Raw genomic sequence first — 17363 nt, 5'->3', positions numbered from 1 at the left:
TGATATTATTATTATTAATATTATATTTAATTATTTCAAACGTTGACTTGCCAATATAGGGACATTTATAACTTCAGTGGCACATTGGCAGCGTACTTGGTCTGTATACCCTAGCTCATAAGGTTCCAAATTCCACTCTCAGGCTGAGCAACAAAAATATTTTTTGAGAGAATCCACCCGTTACCTGGAATTGCTATTGTAATCTAGTCTTACAAGGAAATATGCGCCTTATGTAATATTATGGGACGGATTTATTTTATTTGCCTATATTGGATGTATGTGGACTACTTCGGCCTCTGCCTTCAGAGATTATTATAATTATTTTGTATTAATGGAAATATATCTATGTATATTTATTAGACATTTACAAATTAGACAATCTTGTGTAAAAGTTAAGAAATCAAATAAATATCTTTGCTAAATCGTACCATAGATTATGATATAGGTTAATTTCATAAACTATGAAAAATATTTTTACAATTCTGATACACTCAATGTTCGTTCTAAATCCTGCATTACATTCACCTCGCTATTACTATAGTATTTTACATATACAGCAGACATAAACATTATCTCATAAAGATAAAAATCTATAAGAATCAAAAGCATCATATCTGGTTAGTGTTGGTGTGTACAGTAGCCAACACAAACAAAGTCGTCCCTGACGCCCCGACCGCTTCGCACATGCGCAGAGGGTGGCTCACCTCTACAAACCGCGACATCACACCGCCAACCACTTACACGTCGCAAACATCACTAAATACACGTTAAAATACCCACAAAAACGTAAAAATAACATTAATCATCCATTTCCCACCCGCTTTTAAATAATATCGGGCAGTGAGTGAGCAGAAACACGCACGCGCGGTTCCATGTCAAAACAAACCAGTGATTCTGAGATGTAAACATGAACGAACGCAGGGTATTCCTCTTTATTATATTCGTTATCGTATACTGTATGTACAGTGTTCAAATGTGGCTTATGAAGCAGAATGTGCAAGAAAAAGAGATCGATAAATACGACAAAGCGGCTGTCACCCCATCGGAGGCCAGAACGAAAAACTTATCTCAGGTAAAAACTCAAGCGAAGAAAGCCATTCCATTGTACATTAAAGATGCATGCAGTGTTCTTCAAATATTCACCGAGAAACCGGATATAAAACAGAGAGATAAAAGAGAACAATTAAGTGCCGACAACAATACCATCACGGTCATCGGCATCACGGTTTTTCTTGTTATTTTGGTACTGAATGCCGTTCTAGACGTACTGAAGGTGAAGGAAGAAGAAAGAGCTAGAAGAAAATTGCACCCAGAAGGAGAAAGACGGCAGTCATTGGCGGAGTTTGCTAACAAGAAAACTTTGAGGCGTGAATCGAGCAAGTTTGGTCTTCAGTTGTTTCAAATCGCAGAAAATATTGTGAATAATGAGGAAGAGAAGAAGACTCGACGTCAAAGCAGGCCGTATACGCGAGGCGAGTCCATAAATTCGTATCTGAGTGACAGGAAGAGCCTGACGGAATCAGCTCCTGCATCCACCGCCGAGACTGCTGCGGAACCAAGGCTGGTCAAAAGACAGTCAGTAGCCAAACTTTTCGGTACGCTATTAATTTTTATAAACCTATTTATTTTTTATATCAACGTGTATCTAAACTCGAAAGTAATTTATGAATTCATTGCAAGTCTGCTATTTAATTGATTAAATAATTAAATCGAATAAATGTTTATTATTTAATATTTTTCAGTGTCTATCTCTTCTGTCACTATTTTAAATTCTCTGTTTCGTAACAAGGTCTGTCTGACGACTGAAAAAGGTTTTCAGGTAATCAATGTTGCTCACACTTGTAGATATAGCTGCATATTTGTTTTGTAGTTTCTTTTAGTGTATATGCTATGTTAAACAGTAAAATATTTTTTTTCTTGCTTACGGCTTATTACAATATATTTTTACTCAAAATGTTTTAGCTGTATATACACAACATTGTGTTAGATGTTAATTTTTTGCTTGTAAACATTTTTAATCAGTATCTGCAAAAATACACATTCATAAATGATTTAATTTATGAGAATAAACTCAACATACAAAATGTTTACAGTCAAGGTAGATTTAAAATTTTAGCTACATAATATCTGTACTACTATTTCTAATTTATATTGCAGACACGAAAGAATTTTCCTATTGGTAGGGATATACATATTACATATTTATCAATAGTATGGGGATATAATATTTTATTATATCGCTATCAAAACAACCATTGCACATTGCTATTTGCAATATTTCACAGCATCAATTCAAACCCTTTGTTCTTTGATTACCCACAATCAGTGACAAACGAACGCTTCTACAGTTCTATTTTGTAATCAATTTATATCAGCCTATTGAGCAAATGACCTTCCAAATGATTAATCAAAGGGCTCATACACAGACACATTCGTATAATTATCTGCTTTAGATATAACTGCATTATCCAATAGCTTGAAGGGATTTGAAATGTATATAGCTTCATATATATATTTTCTATATAATGGGGTAAGTAATAGTCAATATCAATATATCAAACTGAAGAGTTTTTGTTTGAACAAACTACTAAATCGGTTTAGAAAATGTATTCAGTAATAGCAAAATACATTAATCTTGAGTGCAATAGGTGAAAAAAATATAAAGCGGGACTTCCATCTAGCGGGAAAATCATTTTCACGTGAGCGGAGTCCCAAGCAAAAGCTAATTAATATAATTGAGTAGAAAATGTTCATCTGAGCCGTGGAAGCCAGCTATAGTGATGGTTAAGTTTTAATACTTGTCTTGCAAATGCTCAGTCGTATCTATAAAAAAATCGCAAAGCTATGTTAAAACACAAATTAACTGGATCAGCTGTAAGTCAAAAGCCGCCATCTTGCCTCTTAATAAGGTTTAATAGGAAGCCGGTGATGTTTTTGACAGATATTTAAGCAATTCTTAATCACCTCTTCACAAGTTTATAAGTAAGACTGGCTAGATAGCCAATCCTAAGGAGATCCTTAGATTAAATTCACATGCCTTAAATAGGTACAACCATTGTTTGTTGAAAGGTACCATAGAAAATACATTATAGTACTTAGATTTGAGGTTTTGGAAGTAGATTTTAAGAGCATTATTTTTATTAGTAGTATAAGATCTCTCAATTCATAAAAATATGCATTCATTCAAACATAGTATTCATTAGCAAGTCGCATATTTGCATTATGTTCTGAATTCAAACTCAAGAACACCAATTACGAACCTTTCTAGCTAAAGGCTTAAAATAAATCATAATATTATCCAATATAAGAAGCCTTCAACTTATACAAGTAGGTGATTTTTTTGTTCATTCGTATCAAGTCTACCGTAGACATAACCTTAGTGCATACCGCATTTTTTTACCAAAACCAAAATAATATCTAGCCATAGTAGATTCCAAAATCTTGATATAAAATCCTTTATCCCTATTTAGTGTACTTTATATTTAGTACAATGGTAGTATTAGCTAATCAATTTCGTAAGTCATTTCTAAATTACTTCTCTATCCCAACAATGGTAGTATAATGGTATATTACAATTTCGAAATTCACTTCTAAATTAGTTCTCTATCCCACAGGAGCTCGTCCAGTACCGATGGCTCGCCGCTCATCGTTTCCAGCCCTGCCTCTGAACCCTGACATCCAAGCCCTGATGCTGGGACACCGGCAGCCCTCCTTCGACAGCGATGACGAAGATGGCAAAGGTCGACGCGTAAGGATAATCAGACGTTTTTAAATCTATATACCAGTTGGTAACCGTTTTAAATTTAGTTTATAAGAATACTTTCATATGGGCCGGCATAATTCTGTCGACTAGGTAGGGTTAATTTTTTTGTGAGACACTATCTGGAAGCTACTAAGCTTACCATCAGATGCAATGGGGTCACATTGCCGTGTTTGTATAGAAAATGCGATCAAAGCCATTGTGATAGATTCGTAGATAAATATACTTGTAATGAAACTAGATTCTTGTACCAATATAGACATTCTTACTAGGTTATGAACTTTTTAAAGCAAGTTTACGTCTGAACGTTTTAAGAGTAAATGATTTAGCATTGGTGCAAATATTTAGACTAGTTTACGATTCAATAGAATCCATCAACGCTGTTGTTTTGGCTATAACTGACGAGACGAAATATTGGGGGAAATCGTGGAGACCATCGTTCTTGTGAAAATGAAAAATTATGTTATTAAGAAGTTTTTAATGGTTTAACCTAATTTCATTACAATGAGGTCAATGTAACACGTTTGTATATTATAAGAAGTATCGCACCGTATTGCACTTATGGATTTTTTATGATAGATATATTAAGGACCTTCACCGACTAAATAGCCTTGAGCATTCCTTCCGTACCTAGTGGCTTACACTTTACAAGCAGAAAATACACAAACAAATAATTTCTTTAAAAAATAATTTCACGTCTTTGTGAATATTTTAAGCTAATAAAATATTCTTCAATAAATTGTCTGTCTAACAGTATTGGCTGCAAATGAAAATAATGTGTATTTTAGGAGAAGCACGAAATTCAAAATTTGAGTGGTATTTTTATTATGAATTTAATGTAACAATATCAAAGCAAAGAGATATTGCAGAGTTATGATGTGTAATTTTATTTCTATACCTGCGTTATAAATTTTGAATATTCGCGCGACGTTTTTTGATGGAAGGGCCTTAATGTAATTGCTTGTATCTAAATCTTTTACAATCTTCTACATGAATTTAAACGCCTTAACTTCATATTACAGCTATGTGTTAATTGAAAACCATATAGTCGATTTACTCTTCCTTCAAACATTAAAACATTTTCATGTATAAATTTGGATGTTTGTGTGTGTTGTAATTTATTCCAATTTGTGTGCACACACGACAATTTCTCTATATTGACGACAGATATGCTATAATTTTGTATTATTTAATTTAGTTGACTATATACCTATTAAAATTTGGTTGCATGCACAACCTATTCATGCATAATGAAAAGAATTATCATAATACATACTTAATATGAAATAATAGTCACATAATATAATTTTGCCAATGAATATCAATGTTTCCTAAAGATTAAAATAAGTTATTTGTAAGCATGTAAAAATCTTCGTTCTGATTGGTCCTGTTCCACGATGGATCGGAACAGCGATTCGGATAGTTTATTAAAATCGGCGGTGAGGCCTTCCTTATAATATCTAATGGTATAAAGACATTGGAATCTAGTCTTTTAGGTAAATAGATGTGTATGTAAATACATTTTAAACACTATATACTTATAAACACTAAGCATTAAAAGAATCAAAATATACGGCACTAATATATAATAAACAATATTTAGTGTTAAATTTACAAGACCTCTTCATATTACATACTTTGGTAAGATTCTGTATACTAAATATAATACAATATCTATTGTAATAAATACTATTGAAACAAGTGTAAGAATTTAATACATATTTGAATTTTAAATATATGTATATAAATACGTTTTATATGTAGATACAATAGGTATCATAATAACTTACTTACACAAGATTAAGATTTGTTAATAAAAAAAATATCTTATTTGACGTTAAATTGAATTCTAAATCGATAAGCATTGATGAACACGTATTTCATAAACATATAGTACAGTTACTATACTACTACAAATAATTTAGACTTCTATCGCTAGTCATTATAAGCTCAAACATTCATTTTAAATGTAAATCTGAAAATATTATTTTAAATTTAAATGTAGAATTTCTTTGTAGAATTTAATTGTAGAAGAATGTATTGTATCTTAAATAATATAAAGTCTCATTTAGAATGCGAAAAGATTGTTAAGATGTAATTTATAAAACGATTTTAAAATATGATTGGAATTTGGGGACTGCAATTGAAAGATTTTAAAATGAGTATGGATAATATTGTATTTCAAGTACGTACTTATATTAGATAATTAATTATTTCAAAGTCTGAAACTCTGTACTTACTGTAAACTCATAACTTTATAGTGTCTAGTATGTAGATAAGATTCAATGTCTATATGTAAATTATTTATGATTCAATAAAAATATTCTTCAATTGATACATCTTTGTTTTAAATGAGACATGTCATAATTTAACGATTTTGGAAAATTTTGACATGATTACACTCTCGTCAACTTATCTAACCACAACACAACAACTAACCTAACCTAACCTAACCATCGATTGAAAATACATTCACAGTTCAAAGTTTCCTGGACTGAACTGTGTTATCATAGACAAGATGCCTTTCTACAATCTTTTTAAGCACTTAGGTAGCTAGTATACTAGCTAGCACTTAGGTAGGTTAGCTAGGCTAGAGCTCATGTCCTCATCGGTGAGGATCGTGACGAATTAGCCTTAAATTTCCCTCTACCTGCCAACCTGAGCTAGCTACTTTGTTTTACCTTACACCTTGTATCCCTAATTTAAATTGTTCGTAGTTATAAAAGTGATCTTAAGTGTTATTCAATAATAATAATAATTAGTCTTATAAATTGTTTTCACGTATCATAAGTGCAACTTGATTTGCCTACGTGATAAACAAAGTTTTTTTTTTAATTTTTAAATCGTTTAGACGCTAATAGAATATAAAAAATGGGTATGACATCAAGTAAAGATAAGTCTATTGTTAGGATATGTAGTTTGTTTTCTATTAGCATCAACGATTGTAGAAACACATTTTGTTAATGAGTTTGGTTTATATCATACTAGTTGACCCGACAGACGTTGTCCTGTCTTAACTATGTGCACGCGCGCATTCTGTCGATCACTGACAGTTATTTCAAACCACTGACAGTTATGTAAAATTAATATTGTCGTTAAGTTTTCTTAAATTTTCTAATTTTCCGCGCAATTTTTTGATTTTTTTCTTTCATAAGAACCTTCTTCTGACAATAAAAAACCCAACAAAAAAAATAGTGAAATCGGTCCATCCGTTCACGCATGATTGATTATTTTTTTAACATCAACGATTTTTATTTTTATCATCAACGATTGTATAAATACATCTTGCTTACTGATTTTGTCTTATATCAAATTGTTTTTTTTTAACCTTGAATATTTACTTCAACGACCACAATTTATTATCAATATTAATGGTGTCTGCAATGTTACTACATAAGCTTCAATGTCCTCGACCTGACGAGGTTCATTTACTGTTTACTGGACGAGTGCCAGCATTCTTTACGCATTTTCGTAAAATTAATTACCGATATTGTTTATTTTCACTCTGTAAAATAATAAAATTAAATTTTTCGATAACCCTGCGCACGTTTTCAAGTATGCGAATATTTTCATGCTTTCCGAAATTTTTATGGCCGTGAGATAGCTGAAAAAAATTATAGGAAAATTTGGATTTTCAAAACTGAATAATTGATTCATGGTGTTCTGTCTGCAATAACATATGTGTCAGAAGTATTAATAATATGTTTATAGATATTATTTATGAGTAAGTAATTACAATAGCGCACAATAGTTGTACCTACTAACTGCAACTCTGCCTTCCTCCTCAAAGATGCAAGCTTGAGTATATGACGTCCGTCCAATAACCAATTTCATTATGTAACTAATTCGGGAGAGTAATAAAGAAAAGACCTAAAATAAACGTTATCTTAGCAAAGACCTTGTTATAGTTTTAAAAATAATTCACGCACGCTTCGCTCGCAGCGTGATGCAGTCTTCATGAATCGGGATAAAGGGAAACCCGCCGCGTATTTGTCGAATTCGTCCAATACATTTTGTTTACATAACAATTTGTGAAGATCCAAGTGTTAATTATATTAAAAATGGTGTTAAACAAGAATTAGAGACAGTTACAAACAAAAAACAAAGACTAAACAAACAATGAATAGAAAATCTTCGCAGTAAACAACCAAATCTAAATTAAATAATGAATTACGAAGAAATAATACCGAGCACAGTACTCCACTGGAATTACCGAGGCTTCACAGAATTTCCTATAGAAAAGATACGAGGTGAAGAATCAGCGATAACTGATATATATTTAAAAGAAAATCTTATATCTCATTTGCCGAGGGATATTGGACTCTTGGAACATCTTGAGAGTCTATACATAAGCGGTAATGATATAGTGGAATTGCCTAAGGAGATATCTAAGTTGCGGTGTCTCAAGTGCTTGGATGTTAGCGGGAATAGATTGAGGCGGATACCCGACGAGATTGGAGATGTGAGGTGTTTGAAATTTCTTATATTGGATGAGAACGAGCTGAGCGAGCTGCCGCTAAGGATTGCGGAATTGAGATATCTGCGGTACCTATCGGTTTGTGGTAATTTGATGGGTTTATTTATTATTATTCTGAGATGGTAGCTCGTGAGTTTTATATTGCTGCGTGAAATTTGAAGTTTGAAGAACGAATAAGTAATTTAAATCTTATAGTTAAATGTTATTTAGATGCTTTTTATCTTTGAGAGGTGTTTAAATATTATATTTATTTCACACATGCAAATAAAAAATTACTACTTTATTTCAAGTATATTGATTACCCCGATGGCGTAGTTGTATTACGGTACGACTGTAGTGCTGAGCTCTCGGGTTTGATTCTCAGGTCGGGCAAAGTGAGCTTAAAATTTGTGCCCGATTTGTTGATAAGCTCGCTCCCTATCACATCATGGGACAGCATACACGCGGCGGAAAGTAGGTACATTAGTTGCGAATCTGCTTACCTTTCGAGCATAAAAGGCGTGAGTGTGTGTGTAAAATTTATTAGGACCCACTAATGACGTTTAAGCAATTCGATTCGGTAGCCAGTTTTAGCGTGTTCCTCGTAAAACATCGGAAGACTGTAGTTACACCGCGCCGATAACCAACCGAACAGTAAATCAAGTTTAACGTTTCCTTATTGTATCGTTTGACCTATTTAAGACTGAGGCAATAGTTGCTGACCACTATCCGCGAGCCATCAAACAATGCTTTCGCAGTATTTCCTTCTCATTACCTTTGTAAATAAACAAGTCTAAAACAATTTCCACTGAACAAGACTTGTGTGGGACTGTAATAAATACAATCCATTTTGACCTGTATTTGTTAGATAATAATGTTTGTTGTGCTGTTAGCACATTCAGCCACGAAAATAACTGAACAAATTCAAAAAATATTACATTTTAAGTCAAATTGAAAAATGTTGTTTCTTTATATTTTATTTTTGTTATGAAAATAAAAGTGTTGACAAGAACACAAAAGTGTACAAGCGTTTTAAAATTTTGAATTGTTCAGCTACTTATGTGGGAGCATGCTTATGTACAATCGGCCAAGTTCCCGCTCGACCACCCTAAGGGTGAAAATAACTTGGCAAAAATGTTTTACTACGTTTGGGAGGTGGGGCTTGGGATCAATTGCATAGATTGATATTAGTCGTTGGCCTGCTGGCTACTTGCAATGACGTTACGTAACACCACCGAACCGCTGCTGAGTGTATAATAGAAAACGAAATTAAAATTGATGCGCGCACGTCTATGCTATGACGATAATTCCTATACTTGTAAGATGCATATCGTCGGCTTAAAGAACGTAATAACAAAAGTTTTATAGTTTGGAGACAATCGCGATTTACAGTGTTTTTATTGTTGAATTTTTGGCATTATTAATTCTTATATCCCTATTCGCCGCAATGGATTATTATTTTCTAGTAAAACCTTCATTTAGATCTTTTAATTTTGTCAAATATAAACGAATTAATTAAATAATTCATTACCTAAATTTAAATTAAGAACTCACACTAAAGACTTTTATCTCCGAAGGTGTAGGCAGAGGCGCAACTATGGCACCCACTTTCAGTCATGTGTTTTCCATGGTGTGATAGGGGGCGAACCTATCGCCATATCGGACACAAATTTCAGACTAAAATCCAATACCACTTTTCTATAATAGGCTTAAGGGCATATGTTTATAAGCAATGACGTTTTACACATATTAGTTTATAAGAGTAAGTATCTGTTGCGTTGATTTGCAGACAATAAACTCCAATGGCTTCCACAAAAGCCGGTATACAACTATCACCACTGCGAGTTCAGATTCTGGCGAAACTCTGAGCTGACTCACATGCCTTACTCACTGTGGTATCATATGTTTCGAGATCAGCAAACTAGAAGTCTTAATATAGGGTAAGTTGTAAGGTTAGCGGAAACTTGACACGACTTTGGGATTACTTGCCAAGCTCGCTTCACTATCAGAAGAGGTTTATTAACATTAAGGACTAACTTTGAATTTTGGATTGGATTTACTTGGCAATTTTGTTTTATAATTAAGATATTAATAATAATATCAGCCCTGTATTTAATATACTGTCTCACTGCTGGGCACGGGCCTCTATTACTGAGAGGGATTAGGACTTAGTCCACCACGCTGCCTTAGATTTAGATTGGTAGACTTTACATATCCTCAAAATTCTGATAGACAACTTCTAAGGTATGCAGGTTTCCTCACGATATTTTCCTTAACCGTTAAAGCAAGCGATAATTCACAAGGAATACACACATGATTTGAAAAATTCAGGTGTGTGCCCTTGGGTTTTGAACCTGCAGACATTCATTTTTCGTTCCACAACCAATTAAGCTATCGCCGCATTTAGTAATTAGTACTACTTGTTTTCTGATTTTGTATTGATTTACTGAGGAACATAAAGATTTTTTGATTGAAATTATAACTATAAAAGCTAGAAATACTGCATTTGTTAACCTGTTATTTCAGCTGTTTGAAGATTAGAAAAGGTTTGAACTCAAGAGGACATGGTTGCCAGTTGAAAATTCAAGACTCAGACTTGACTATAAGGATAAATTTACCACCACAACATAGAGTAGTAAAACATTCTAAGAACTCTTCACCGCCTAGTCTGTTTGAAGTATGCAAAAGAATATTTTATCAATACTTATACGACGAGGCTAAAAGTAACAGCAGTCAGCCTTTTAGCATCTATTCTAACAACATGGAGCATAAGTATGAAGATAACAACAATTTGAGTAATTTACAAAATAACTTTGAAGGTTTTAATATAAATAGAAACGAAAAACATAATTTAGATAAAAGAAAACACAGCGGTGAAATCAAATCAGACGATTACACAAAGTTCAAACGAAGAAGAAATTACTTCACACCCGATGATATTATTGAAGAACATTTTAATTTTTTACCGATATTTCTGAAATCTGAACTTATGAATGGACCAATAACAAGATGTGAGAACGTCGACTGCAAAAAACCTATATTTGACTATGTTTATTACGAATTTTGTCTTGGGTATGTATTCTCTGCGTTCCTAATACTTTTTTTTATTATACACTAAAATTGCAAGAGTTTAGTGCCACGATGGTCGAAATTTCGATAAATAATTGTGGCTCTCAATTTCATGATCCTAAATTCAATATAACTACCGGATTACACAAGGTTTTTAAAATTCCCTAACCATTCCCTCAAAATTAGTTAGACCTCGACCAGATTTTAATGAGCTATAAATCAAAGTAGATAAATTAAACCATATAATTAATGTTCGTATCGGAGAAAATTTATTATAATTTGTTATCCAGTCGATTGTACAGCAAGCGATGGATTAATAATAATTCGAATTAATACGTTTTCTCTTTTTTAGAAAAATAATACTCATTGACAATACTGAAGAGGTGATACTCAGCGCTGCTTTCTGTTCCAAATCTTGTGCTGATTTATGGAAATGTGGAAAAGTAACGATACCGTGGACATTATTTGGAGATTCGTGAAGTATCTGCTACCAGGAGAGAGCAATGTTTCTTAATGATTTTGGTTGTTATAATATGATCTAGTCTACGTTTGTTGTTATTTAAATAAATAAACTATTTTAACTGAGTTGTAATTTGATGTGTTATGGTGTCAATGTAATTACTATTTTTAATTAACGACATTTGAAAATGAAATCGCAGAAATATTAATTCCAGTCGCTACATTTAAGAAGATGGTAGGTAGGTATGTCCATAATTTTTTTTTTAATTCATGACACATTAAAACCTATTTATTGTAAATTTCAAAAAGGGAATATCGGCATATTAGTCTGTAATTCTGTCATCATTCTAATTAGAACCCTTGTAGTGTGAGATTTACAGGGGACGATTTTTTAGGATCTATTAATGCCAACAGTCGTAAGTAAATACTATATTGTCTACAGGTGACTAAAATCTGGACTCAAAGTTATATTTTAGAAGAAGTAAAGTAAAGCGAACGACTAAATTCGGGCGCTATCTGAACATGTTTATAAAAGTTTTTTGCTCAATTACAAAAAAGTGAACTTGTCGCATGCGGTATTTGTGGACTGTGAAAATAACATACTTAACTGTACCTTTTATAAAGATTATTACACGGTAAAAGTCTGACCAAGTAAATCCTATATTAAATTTCATGTCTGTCGCTCTGTCAGATTTAATTATTGTTCTGAATTCTGTCATTTTAACTGACGTGAGCACTGAGCATCGTGAATTTATTTTTTACCAAAATATTTTTCCAAAGAGCGTTACAATTCTACGTATTTTCCCTTCTGTTCTTCAAACATTGGCAAAATTGCCTAAACGATACGACTAACCTTTCCTCATCTATTATAATAAATACTCATTGCGTCAAACACAACAAATTGGAATTGCAATACATTTTGCTCCTAGTGATGGATTCCGATAAAACTGAAAATACTAAAACTGAGAAGAAAACCGAAGAGAAAGTAAATGTAATGATATCAAGAGGTTATTTCCAAGGACATCAATGTAATCTGAGTAATGAAAAACTAACGCCTTTTAAATTCAAATGCAACAAACTCCGGAAGTTATATTTGGATGTGACCACCGTTGATGCTGACGATATTAGAGCTCAAAAAATGTACAGGTATTTACTTATTTAATACTATATTCGCTATACACATTTATCTGGAATTATACATTTTGATCGAACACTCTGAACCCAACGCTTTTCCCGCTATTTAGTAGAAATGTATATATTCCTAGAAACTACTGAGTGTGCTTGCATCATTTACGAAAGGAAATTACACGATTTTCAGATCGTACGCAGCGTTATGTGCGGAGAAATATCGTCAATATATGTTTTTCCCGTTTTCCGTGCATCCGTATAGCAAACTACGGTTTTGGTTAGAAGCTGTGTTTGTTTTTTTTATGTTGTCGTCCAACGCTCTCGTGGCAGTTCATTATAGCGAGACGGTGCCCGATGACGAGGTAATAATTACATAAATTAAGGTTTTTATGTGATACTCAAACGATGTCTGATAGATCTTCTCAATCATATTTATTGAAATTAATATGAATATCCTCTATATCTCCCGGAGTTACGTAAAAATCGGTTTAAAAATCTCTTCAGTTATTTCAACATATTAGCACAAACAAAATTATATATTTTTTTATTATAAGAATGGTCCCATAAAAATGAATACTGCCAATTTCCCATGACGTTTCAATTATTCAGTAATAGTTATAGCTTGGCTATGTTAAAAAATACATAAGCCCAATAATAATAAAGTATATTTTAAATAACCACTTATAGGATTTACACGATTGTATGATGATGATCCTGGACATCATGTATATCTTGAATGTGCTCTTTAACTTCTTCACCGGGTATGTGGAAGGAGTCTCGTGCAAGCATACGGTGTTGGACCTAAAAAAGATTGCTCGGAAGTACACTAGCACTTGGTTCTTAGTGGATCTGATGTCATCAGTCTGTTTCTTGCCATCACTGCTGGATATGAAGAATGTGACGCCGCATTTGATCCTTGTTTCTATGAAGGTTTTACGGATGCCGATACTGATTATGTATTTGAATAATGTTTTGACCGTTATGAAGATAGAGGTAAGTCTATGTCTTAAAGTGATTTTGAAAAGCATAACACCTTCTCGCCCGTTCTTCTCTGGTGAGAGTTTGCGAACTGATGGTAGAGTTAATATTGGCATCTCAATAATGTATAAAATTTTACAGGTTCAAATTAATTATTTCATTTCAATAAGAATTATTAGAAACGTTTTATTGATTATGTACTGTAGTAGGATTCTGTTCTGTTAAAAACTTTAGCATATTCAAAATAATTTTATTAAAATTTACTAAAAGATATTATACAAGATGTAAAAGAAACGCACCAGAAGAGGCTCGTGTAATTGTTTTCTCGTATTATATATTTTTTTTTCCGATGTACATGTCAACAAAAAAAGTTATAAATAACTAAATATAAATAATTTTCTTGGCAGATATTCAAAAAATCAGTAATTGAAATATTCGCCTTTATAATTTCATACTTGTCATGGAATATTTACTACCAATTCGCGACGGAGTACATAATCGAAGGCACATTTGCACCAATAAGTCCTAGGGCTTGTTCATGGATATCTATAGGAAAATTGTGGAACGCCACATCAACTACACGATTTATTTTTGCTTTTGACAGAGCAGGTAATGGAAATTTCCTATAATTTTTGTTATGCGTTTGTAGTTGAAGTTTAAATGGAAGAAATAAGAATTTATGTCGACACATTATCTAGTTGAGACAATACAGAGCAGACCAGAGACAATGTTTTTTTTTTTATAATTCTGTTGTTACGTATCATTGAATTTATCTTTGATATGACAGTAGTTATAAATATTGGCTATAGTTTTATACGGTATCTCTTTTTCTCCGTGAAATTGCTTAACCAATAAGTTGAATAAAAATGTATTAAAGTTAAATTCATACCATAGACTCTTTTTTTTATGGTAGATGTTTAGGTTTGATATACTTACATTTTCAATAAACAATTCCAATCCTTTTTTTCAATCTTTTTAAAAAATGGACCAATCAGAACAACGCTATTTGACATACTTACAAATTATTTATACATTGGTTCATTCTCGTCATCGGATTGAACATTGAAATTGGGATCGTTTATTGAAAACGGCTGTAATTCTAGCAATTACCCTCTACAATTTTACAAACCCTAATCTCTTTTAATATTAGTTTACCTTCCTCAACTAAAATGCACAGAAAAGAAAATGTAATTCCTATATAAAAATATTTCCAGTTGGTTTGTTAAGAAAGAATTCAAATCTTAACCTTTTAAAGCAAGATGGATGTTTTGAAGATTTTTTTGTCGTGTCTTGGCTCATCGCTAAGGTAATTTAACGTCGACTTAATTTAAATTGTTTTAGAGAGACAGAATAATAAAAACATAAAAATTCCAGCTTCTAGTATTCCACTGCGCCTTAAAATATGTGGTATCGCTTTTTGGATTCGAATCAGCGCGATCCAGATACTATATCATGACGAAACAAATTGAGAACTACATGAATCAAAGGAAATTCCCGCCGAGAATTAAAAGCAAGATACTAAAATTCTACGCCATACGATTCCAGTCTAATTTTTTTGTGGTAAGTAGCAGAGGTTTACTAACAACTTAAAATTACGTACTATAATACTTCGGAAGCGTACGGAAAACACTACACCGATCTAATTGTTCATAAAAAATCTCTACTATATAAAACCTTTTGATTCAGTCATTTACGGGCACATTCAGTAGGATTTCAATCTTAATCTTCAATCCGATCCCATGAAACCAATCAAAATAAGTCATTCATAATGGTGTCAAAAACTTCGTTCTGATTGGTCCATTTTCGCTATCGATGAAAAAAGAGCGATGACGTTTTTATATTGCAATAGGCGGTTAGTATTTGATTTACCCAAAATTTTATATGTAACCTATACTTAAAAGCTGTTCTGCAATCATCTTCGACAAAACAAGGGCAGTAATAACTTACATCGCTCAGGAGTCCCGTTTGTTAGCCTGCGTGTCTGGCCAACTGCGCCAGGACATTATAATGCACGCCGGGAGGCAGTTGGTAAGCGAGCTGGAGTTTCTGAAGCAACTGCCCAGGGCTCTGCTTCTGCAGATCGGGCTCAAGCTACGCATCGTTATTTTCATCACTGGCGATATTATATTTAAAATAAATACTGTTGGTGAGTGTGACTTCATCTGTTTCTTAGTTCAATAGACTATTTCTTAAAGTCAGTATATGAATCAAAGTAACACACCCTAGCATGTTTAGTGTTTAGGTAAATAGATACTTCATATACTTTGATTTTTATATATTAAACGATTTATGTTTCTTCTTGTCTGGTCGATAAATCCACAAATAAAAAGCATTAGTCAGATTTAGATTTAAATAAAGAACAGTCTAGGAAATTCATGAGTAAGTTTATGACAATGAAAAGTATTTTTTTTTAGGTGATTGTCTCTACTTCATCGACAGAGGAACTGTTGCAATATACTCAGAGTCCGGCAAAGAAATATGTCATCTAGAAGATGGGGATTTCTTCGGCGAGATTGCTTTAGTCATGAAGCATCATTTCCGAACGGCTTCAGCAGTCGCAGTCACTAATTGTGAACTCTTTAGACTCGATCGAGAAGACTTTGATAGTTCCATCGCGTGCTACCCAACTGTGTATGAAGATATAAAGAAAGTAGCGACAAATAGGTACGAAAGAACTTGTGTGCTGGATGAGCATCATAAGACTGAGATCAAAATAGGCCAGGAACGAAAGATGAGAGAATGAGTTCTTTCTGAATATTATGTAACGAAGGGTAATTGTTTGATTATGAAAATATTGGTACTAAGCATAGACTTATAGCTTGTTTTTTTATACCCATATCGTTTGCTATATCAATTAACGATAAAATATTGACACTAAAAAAACCTGTGTCAATTTAAACATTTTTTTTGCCAAACGTGTAAGCCTTTGGATTTCTACTTTTATACACACACGCATCACGCATTTATCCCCGAAGGGGTATGCAAAGGCGCAGCCATGACACCCACTTTTCGCCTATAATGTTAGTCCCATGATGTGATAAGGGCGACCTATCGGGCGATATACTAATATTCAACTTCTAAAAATTATATTTTTTAATTTTGCTCAACAGTGTATAAATAAAGGAATACTCCACATACAATAATACACATTGATATTAGTATATTCTCACTCCTACAAATAGATTCTCAGGTCTGAAAAATCATGCGTTGTAAGATGAATTTTTGCTACGCACATATCGATAATAATAGTTCCACTATATACACGACGTGAATAGCCGTCAACGTCCAAGGCCACTATTCTTTCGCGAACAGTACGAGTTTATATTTGTTTTTCATAACGAATTTTCGGTTTAGTTATTATAAGTACCTCTTTATTATGTTAGTTAAAATGTTATAAGCATTGAAATAGATTTTCTTTTTTTGTTTTATTAAGGGTAACATTTTATTAGTTATTTATTAAAACAATATAGTTAATTTAGTTAAGGAACTATTATGTTATACTACGTTTATAAT

General features: G+C 32.8%; 3 protein-coding genes across 4 annotated transcripts; all 3 read left to right on the top strand.

Annotated features, from left to right (window-relative positions):
* The first annotated feature begins 711 nt into the window (after positions 1 to 711).
* On the top strand, positions 712 to 6097 carry LOC115440154. The gene is made up of 2 exons (XM_030164349.2): positions 712 to 1595; positions 3615 to 6097. Exons 1-2 carry the CDS (start codon positions 908 to 910, stop codon positions 3770 to 3772), a joined length of 846 nt encoding a protein of 281 aa, XP_030020209.1. The 5' UTR covers positions 712 to 907; the 3' UTR covers positions 3773 to 6097.
* Positions 6098 to 7667: 1570 nt separating this feature from the next.
* On the top strand, positions 7668 to 11870 carry LOC115440302 (leucine-rich repeat-containing protein 39). The gene is made up of 4 exons (XM_030164558.2): positions 7668 to 8322; positions 10006 to 10156; positions 10743 to 11288; positions 11638 to 11870. Exons 1-4 carry the CDS (start codon positions 7926 to 7928, stop codon positions 11762 to 11764), a joined length of 1221 nt encoding a protein of 406 aa, XP_030020418.1. The 5' UTR covers positions 7668 to 7925; the 3' UTR covers positions 11765 to 11870.
* A 183-nt stretch (positions 11871 to 12053) lies between these two features.
* Positions 12054 to 17221, top strand: LOC115456215 (potassium/sodium hyperpolarization-activated cyclic nucleotide-gated channel 2). 2 transcript variants are annotated; one of them, XM_030185184.2, is made up of 9 exons: positions 12054 to 12160; positions 12674 to 12890; positions 13063 to 13234; positions 13560 to 13865; positions 14258 to 14459; positions 15065 to 15156; positions 15225 to 15410; positions 15807 to 15996; positions 16265 to 17221. In XM_030185184.2, exons 2-9 carry the CDS (start codon positions 12676 to 12678, stop codon positions 16591 to 16593), a joined length of 1692 nt encoding a protein of 563 aa, XP_030041044.1. In that variant the 5' UTR covers positions 12054 to 12160; positions 12674 to 12675; the 3' UTR covers positions 16594 to 17221. The 2 variants fall into 2 exon arrangements, with proteins under 2 accessions (XP_030041044.1, XP_030041053.1); XM_030185193.2 differs by lacking the exon at positions 12054 to 12160 and having other exon boundaries at positions 12184 to 12890.
* The last annotated feature ends 142 nt before the right edge of the window (positions 17222 to 17363 follow it).

Source organism: Manduca sexta, chromosome 14, assembly GCF_014839805.1.
Source record: "Manduca sexta isolate Smith_Timp_Sample1 chromosome 14, JHU_Msex_v1.0, whole genome shotgun sequence".
Classification (NCBI taxonomy): domain Eukaryota; kingdom Metazoa; phylum Arthropoda; class Insecta; order Lepidoptera; family Sphingidae; genus Manduca; species Manduca sexta.
This window is presented reverse-complemented; position numbering and strand designations above follow the sequence as displayed.